This window comes from Octopus bimaculoides, chromosome 12, assembly GCF_046866305.1.
Source record: "Octopus bimaculoides isolate indiv1 chromosome 12, ASM4686630v1, whole genome shotgun sequence".
NCBI classification, from domain to species: Eukaryota; Metazoa; Mollusca; class Cephalopoda; order Octopoda; family Octopodidae; genus Octopus; species Octopus bimaculoides.
In genome coordinates, this window is record NC_142939.1 from 65,635,355 (window position 1) to 65,643,851 (window position 8,497).

The window sequence follows — 8,497 nt, forward strand, 5'->3', positions numbered from 1 at the left end:
TGGTAGACTTACTGCCGCCGCTAGAATATCCCTTGTACCACATACGTGGAACAATAAGTAAGAAAATTTGTTGCCGTTGTATTGTCAACTTCAACTCGTGAAATTTCGAGCCAATGGAGGTTTCCAATTATTCTTACTTCGAAGTTATATTTATTTCTTCTCCACTCTAAGCTTAAGCGTCCGATGAACTCAACATCCACGAAACTTCGAGTAATGTGCAGCTTATTCTCCTTGTTAATAAACACATTTCACTTCCACTGTGTGTTGAGTGTCTCTTCATTACTTTATATTTTTACTCATAGGTGTTATAGGTGTGTTTATGTTTAGATATATATATACAAAAATACTCATATACAATATACACACACCTGCACGCAAACCCGCCCATACGTCCACATGCATGCATGCGTGTATGTATGTATGTATGTATGTATGTATGTATGTATGTATGTATGTATGTATGTATTATGTATATATGTATGAGAATGAGGGAAACTTGGTCTGCAATATCTACAGTCGTGTATATTTATCAAAGCTTGGACTCATTAATCACTAGCAGAGCCACAAGTAGAAAGCATATATTTGTCCGAATGCGCCACATACTTAACAGTCAGTGATGGTCTCCCTAAGTTGCTAGTAGATACCTTGTGTGTATGTGTATATGTGTGTGTGTGTGTGTGTGTGTGTCTGTGTGTGTGTGTGTGTGTCTGTGTCTGTGTCTGTGTCTGTGTGTGTATGTATGTATGTATGTATGTATGTGTAAATATTTATCCGAATTCCTAATCAAAACTTTTTCTATAATAAATATGACTGTTATTTTGTCCTACCATTGAGTCGTCCCCATCAGTAAATTCCAAAAACTTCTTTAAAATAACAACTTAAAGTTAACTCTCACACATACACACACACACACACACACACACACACACACACACAAACACACACACACAATGAAATAAAGCTCGTTAATACTTCTATGTAGAGTCAAACTCATGTATAACCAGTGATACTCACGGCGTACATTCACAGCTTGACTAAATATGTCTGTAGTCAACATACTGTTCACGATTTCTTTAAACATATGTAAGTATTTGTGCATTTCTATCTCTGTATAAACTTATGTATAAATGTATGTTTATGTACATATTATATATTGATTAAACTAATTACTATTCTATAATTTTAAGTTTTATGCCAGGAAAACAATCTTCATGTGTTCTCTTCATCTATAACAATAAACACGAAATTCTGTCCGTCCGTCCGGGACCCCTGTATCTCAGTTTACATTTGCTCTCCATAGAGACATATAACTTTTTGGAATCAGTATGATCCCGGGGTTGAAAAGCTGCCCTTTATTTGGTTCTTGAACATCCAGCATTGGGATCAGTTCTGGATGAGGACTGTTATATGCTTACAGTTGAAAATTCAAATTTTAAAAGGACTCCAAAAATTTGTGAACTTACAAGTTTTTCATTTAAGCTGAATTAATAGTAATACCATATTTGGTAGTGTGCCAATGAATACTTTATTATTATTGCGCTCTGTAGTGTTGGGCTGTAGGCTCAATTAGCCCTCCACAGGAGCTAGCTTAAAAGTTCGCACGGAGTGTGGCTTTTAAGCTAGTATGATATATAATAATGAGTGAAAGAGAATGTTTTCATAAATACCAAGTGAAATCAAGACGGTAAATATCTATTAGTACAATAATAAGTGGATTCATCGATAGAAAACAGTTGTTGTATCTTGGAAGAGCATATTGTAATCATCCAATATGCTGTAAAACCTTCTGTTGATGCTGCAATTTACTATAATTGCATCAAGTTTTTCTTTGCGGTTTTTTTCTTTTTCTTTTTGTGGCACTTGCAGAAAATCTCAGATCTTATATTCAAATAGTTCGTAGGATGATTTTAATTAATTTGAATATGATATTTTTCCGATATGCAAAAGTAGCAATATCTGAAACTGATCATATTTGGCTTAAAGTAATCTATAATTAGTTACTTAATGTTAAAATTATCTATACTGCTGCCTTTTAATTTTCATGCATAATTTGATAATGTTGTAGTTATTCTATTATTTTCAATCCAGAATAAAAAATTTAAAAAAAAACAAAAAAAAAACGTAAAAGACATTCAATGAGTAGTTACTCTCTGTAAAGCCAGAGAAGTGTTTGACCATAAATACTTCAGTGGAGGCTAGCTCTGTAAATGACTGATTTAGTTTTGCAGTAGCTATCACATGAGCATGACGCTATAGTTCAACATTTAGACGTTGCCTTATCTTTCCTTGTTTATTGAGATTTAGAGGTATAAGTACTTCCCCTTTTCGCTGTGTAGCTGTAACCCACCTTATTATTACAGTTAGACAATCTTCTGAATCAGTAGTCGATTCCAAAATGCTTAATGAATACTAAAACTTATGTAATTGAATTAGATTTCGCATTCAACGGAAAACGATGTTAAGTCAAGCTATATAAAACGCGCTTTCTGTTATACTCAAAAAGCAGTAGAATAGCAGTGAATTTTAAATATCATATTAAAATTAATATTTGCTCTGTCTCACGAATAAATGCTCTTTAATTTATCCGTCATACTATTTTGTTTATATAATGATATAATGTTTATCTAATCATATAATGATATTTCTGAACAAACTGACTCCAAAAAGGCTGCTGTTGGTCTGCATTGGCAAAACTTATACAGTACAATGATCTTGCCTTGGGGAATAGAAAATCTGACGTCTCGAACAGATTTCTTCTTCGGGGAAAAGTTGAAAGGAGAGAAATGTGTGTGTGTGTGTGTGTGTGTGCATGTAGATACAATAAAATCAGAAATCAGATAGCTCTTGTTCACACTTTAACAGGAGATATTTTAAAATCATAACATAAGGATTGTTACATGTTTTTTTTTAAAGGTAAAATGTACATCATCTCGCTTATTTTTTTTTTAATCTTCAGCAAAAAACAATGGCATTGCTTTCTTAGTTTTTATATATTCTAAAATATTTCACGCAAACTATTACACCGTACACACACACACACACACACACACACACACACACACACACACACACACACACACACACACACACACATGCATCGAATACCTTACGTGGAGTCATATGCTTTTTATTGAAGTTGCAAAACCTTCACAAAGCTGTAAAGAGTTTCACGTTCCCGTTCGTCGGACGGTTGTGATGAATGCTGAAATAAAATTGTGATGGTACATTTAATAAATGTAATTATTTAAGTTTTGGGTATGTACCTAGTGGTTAGCCAATGAAGCGCATTCGCCGCTGATGGCTACTTGACATCATCCACGGCATTTGAACAATTGTTACTGGATCTATTTCAGGAATTTCTCAGTATTCGTTGAGTAAATAACAAATGATAGAGATGGAGAATGGAATATACGAGAAACCCGTGTAGAATGTTATGACACGATCTCAGAGCAATGGTAAGTTCCATACAAACCAAGGAGGCCATTCTTTATTGCTCGCAACGATAGTTTCGACACATCCTGCATCGATCCGACGTGGGTGGGGTACAGCCCGGCGGCTTAAACCTACCGTTACTAACTGTATTAACACCGTGCGAAACAGGGTTTATTTAACGAGATACCCCTTATAACATCACTTGACGAGGTACTTCTGCATTAAGGGATGCACTACAACCAGTTGTACAGTATTTCACCCGTGAGGGATCGCTGCAGCATGGGTTTCTCGTTTATTCTATTTTCCTTCCCTACCATTTGTTATATATAAAAGAAATATTATATTATATTATATATAAATAGAAATTGTTTGATGAAATTGTATTTAACAATAAGAAAATTCTAATATCACAACAAATCGTTTCGTAACTTAAAAACATGTAAGTAATTTATATTATTTAGTAATAAATAAATTACTCTCATGTCTGCAAAAAATCTTTATCCTATATATTCCATGTGTTATGTAGAATGATACGTATATAAGGAAGTTTTTTTTTAGTATTACCGGATTACTTGAATCCATATAAATTTATATATATATATACATATATAGATATATTCATACACACACACACACACACATATATATATATATATATATATACATACATATACATGCATAAATATATGTGTATACACACACAGATATACATACATACATATATAAGCACACATACGTAAATATAAACATATATATATATATATATATATATACTCACACACACACACAGCTTGTTCGTGAAATTAACGTGCAAGTGGCTGAGCACTCCACAGACACGTGTACCCTTAACGTAATTCTCGGGGAGATTCAGTTTGGCACAGAATGTGACAAAGCTGGCCTTTTGAAATACAGGTACAAGAGAAACAGGAAGAAAGAGTGAGAGAAAGTTGTGGCGAAAGAGTACAGCAGGGTTCACCACCACCCCCTGCCAGAGCTTCGTGTTTTCGCTCAATAAACACTCACAACACCCGGTCTGGGAATCGAAACCGCCATCCTAACCACTGAGCCATCGCGCCTCCACATATATATACATATATATATATATATAAATATATGTATGTGTGCGCGCGTGCGTGCGTGTGTGTGTGTGTGCGTGTGTATGTACATACATGCATACAGTCGCAATATTTTAAAAAATATTTTCTTAAAAGCCATTAACTCTTTAAAAAAATGTCTTAGAAAAACAGAATGACAAATTTTTTGAAACAAAATTTTCATATTGTGTGTAAGCGCTTTCATTGATCAATGTTTCAAACACACATATTATATACATGAATATATATAATTTCTGCAGGTTTTGGAAGGCATGATATTTGCCATAGGTGGATTTGATGGTTTCAACACCATTTCCCGTGTAGAATGTTTTGACACTGTCTCAGAGCAATGGTAAGTTCCATACAAACCGAGGAGACCATTCTTTCCTTTTATACATGCTATCAAAATTCCTTCTGTATTATTTTTTCCATTATAAATAAATGTTTTCTAACCCCATCCATCACCAACCTTTTAAGAGCCAGGCAAGATACAATCGTGTCTTCTATCATATCTAAGCAACAACGGAAATGGGACAAAAATATCAACAAACATCAGTGCTTATTGCAAGAAGTCAACGGATGTTCTTTTGTTACTCTCATCAGTGAGGCAATGAATGACACCGCTTGTATGACAGTGACACTCATCCACAACTATCATGTAATGTCAAGACCTCCCCCCCCCCACACACACACATATAAGCAACATATACAAATATATGTCTACCAAACCCACTCACAAGGGTTTTGTTGGTCCAGGGTCATTGAGGAAAATACTTGCCTAAGGTACCATGCAGTTGGACTGAACCTTAAACCATGTGGTTAGGAAGCAAGCTTCTTAACCACACAGTCACTTCTGCACCTGAATTTGAATGGATATTTTAAAAGTCTTTGAATTCAAATCTTGGTTAGTACAGGTGTGGTTGTGTAGTAAGAAGCTTGCTTCCCAACAACATGGTTCCGGGTTCAGTCCCACTACATAGCATCTTGGGCAAGAGTCTTCTGCTATTGCCTTGGGCTGACCAAAGCCTTGTGAGTGGATATGGTAGATGGAAACTGAATGAAGCCCGTCGTATATGTGTGTGTGTGTATCTTTGTGTTTGTGTATCTTTGTGTTTGTGTTTGTCACCCCGTCACTGCTTGACAACCGGTGTTGGTGTGTTTATGTTCCCATAACTTTGCGGTTCGGCGAAACAGACCGATAGACTAAGAACAAACCTTAAAATCTAAGGCCTGGGGTTGATTTGTTCAAAACCCTTCAAGGTGGTGTTCCAGCATGACCACAGTCAAATGACTGGAACAAATAAAAGAACCAAAGAATAAATGCAGAAATGACGCCTGCTGGCCCTCGGGGATCAAGTCAATCAAAAACAAAAGACACATGTAAATATATATATTTCAGAATTTTGGCACAAGGCCAGCAATTTCGGGGGGGGGGGGATAAGTGAATTACATTGACCCCCACTCTTCAACTGGTATTTATTTTATCAACTCCTAAAGGATGAAAGGCAAAGAACATAAAGTGAAAAGAAATACTGCTAAACATTTAGTCTGATGTGTTAACGATTCAGTCACCTTGCCGCTTCGTAATAGATAAAAATGTCTCTAAAGATAGGACTAATAATCTAGAAAAATTACAATTTCAATATTTCATTTTTGTATTTGGTTTGCAAGATTTCTGATGCGAATTTAAGTGTTGAAACATATTTTGTTGTATCTTGGGAGGATCATTTGGCCAATAATAAGTTTGGCCAATGCACTGGTTCTATTTAACTTCTTTATTATTTTTTAATTACAACTAGTTAACTAATCGATTGTTTGATTAATCATTTAAGCAATGATTCAACTAGATTTGTCAAGATCCATTTATTGCCAGGAGTAGCGAGGGGATGATGACGTGAATGACAATGAAATGACCCTAACAAACCGAGCTGATTGTTTGACCTCAATGATTGATGAAATAATCAAATAGATGATCTGTTAAATGGTTAACTAGTTAGTTAATAATAATGGCTTCAAATTTACTCATGTCACAAGGCCAGCAATTTTGTGGGGAAGGGTAAATCTATAACATCGACCTACAGGGCTTATTTGGTAATTTATTTTTTCGACCCTGAAAGAATGATGGTAAAGTCGACCTTGGCAGGATTTGAACTCAGAATGTAAAGAACTAGAAGATGCAGCTAAACATTTTGTCTCATGCACTAACAATTCCGCCAGCTCCCCACCTTCAATTGAATAATAATAATAATAATAATAATAATAATAATAATAATAATAAGAAGAAGAAGAAGAAGAAGAAGAAGAAGAAGAATCCTTTCTAATAGAGGCACAAGGCCTGGAATTTTGTGGGGAGGAGACTAGTCGATTGCGTCGACCCCAGTGTTTTATTTATCGACCCTGAAATAATGAAAGGCAAAGTCAACCTTGGTGGAATTTGAACTCAGAATATAGTGACACACAAAATACCGCTAAACATTTCAACCAACGAGCTAACGACTCTGCCAGCTCGCCACCTTAATAATAATAATAATAATAATAATAATAATAATAATAATAATAATAATAATAATAATAATAATAATAATAAGTTTCAAATTCTGGCACAAGGCCAGAAATTTCAAGGAAGGGGGTAAATCGAATACAATGACCCCAGTATTCAACTGGTACTTATTTTATCGACCCTGGGAGATGAAAAGCAAAGGCAACCTTGGCAGAATACTATTACAACTACTAATAATAATAATAACAGTGAAACAGAACCAGCGTTTGTGTTTTTATTGGTATAATGACCCTCCCAAGATACAACAAAATACAACTGCAATCATTTCATGTTACCTACGCCTGTATTTTTACTGATTTATTATTTTTTATTTCACAAGGTACAAAACTGCCAGTCTGAACATCAATCGGAGTGCCCTTAGCGCATGTGTCATCGAGGGTCTCCCCAATGTCAAACCGTATATTAGCGAGAGGAACAGGAAAGAAGGTGGTGTAGGCAGCAATTCAAAACCAAATTTCTTACATCCAGAAAGCAACCGTTACTCTCTTACATATTAAGAAAAAGGAAAAAGAAACAAAACAATTTGGGACTGACATACAAAATTCTACTGATACAAGGAACAGCAGACAGACAAAAGTACATTAATGATGATAATGATAACGATGATGATGACTATGATAATAATTATAATAATGATAATAAAAATAATGATAGAGAAAAAATAAAGAAACAATTTTGATAACAATATGTTTTCTTTATGCAATTTTATTCTGAGTAAATATATTTGACCAAAGCAGTAAAAAATGAATAGAAAAAAAAGAGTTTGTCAATGAAGTTATGCAGGAAGATTTTATAAAAGATTAATAGAGTTAGCGGTTGGAATAACCGTCTAAGGAATGAGAACATCCATTTTACTACCGGTATAAACTACCTCTGTTAACCCTGGGCATACATATGCAAGCATACTATGCTCATAGGATACAGGTAATATCAGGAATCAAATTTAAATTAGGCAGAAAATGGAGAAATCTTGATCAACAACAATTGACTAACATCGCTTATTATTTTTTAATACAAAGCTTTATCCCATCTAACAGCCGTTTCTGATTCCAATGTCCTGCAGTGTTGCTAAAGAAAATTCTGAGAATATTCGTCATATTTTGTAACACATCCGATCTGGAACATGGAGTTTCATCAGAGTGAAGAAAAATACATAAAATAAAAGAAAAGAAAAGAAGAGCCTCGAGGGGAAGAATGGAGGTTTAATATATTTGAATCATACCATTTTGCAGTGTAATGCTTCAGGCCGTTGAGTAGATGACTAAACTAGAAATAATAATATTTCTAGTTCAGCTATTTATTATTTTTCTTCACTCTGATGAAGCTCCTTGGCAACACTGCAGGACATTGGAAACAGAAACGGCTGTTAGATGGGATAAAGTCTTGTATTAAAAAATAATAATCGATGGTA

General features: G+C 34.6%; 1 protein-coding gene across 3 annotated transcripts in view; it reads left to right on the plus strand.

Annotated features, from left to right (window-relative positions):
• LOC106884470 (kelch-like protein 10) overlaps positions 1-7,771 on the plus strand; it is a 19,575-nt gene extending 11,804 nt beyond the window's left edge. The window contains exons 5-6 of one of the 3 annotated variants that reach the window (XM_089361233.1): positions 4,787-4,878; positions 7,406-7,771. In XM_089361233.1, the coding sequence (XP_089217359.1) occupies positions 4,787-4,878; positions 7,406-7,583 (270 nt within the window). In that variant the 3' untranslated portion in view covers positions 7,584-7,771. Of the gene's footprint in view, positions 1-982; positions 1,094-3,353; positions 3,453-4,786; positions 4,879-7,405 lie in introns of those variants that run through there. The other 2 variants (XM_089361234.1, XM_089361235.1) reach the window with 2 other exon arrangements.
• Positions 7,772-8,497: the final 726 nt, after the last annotated feature.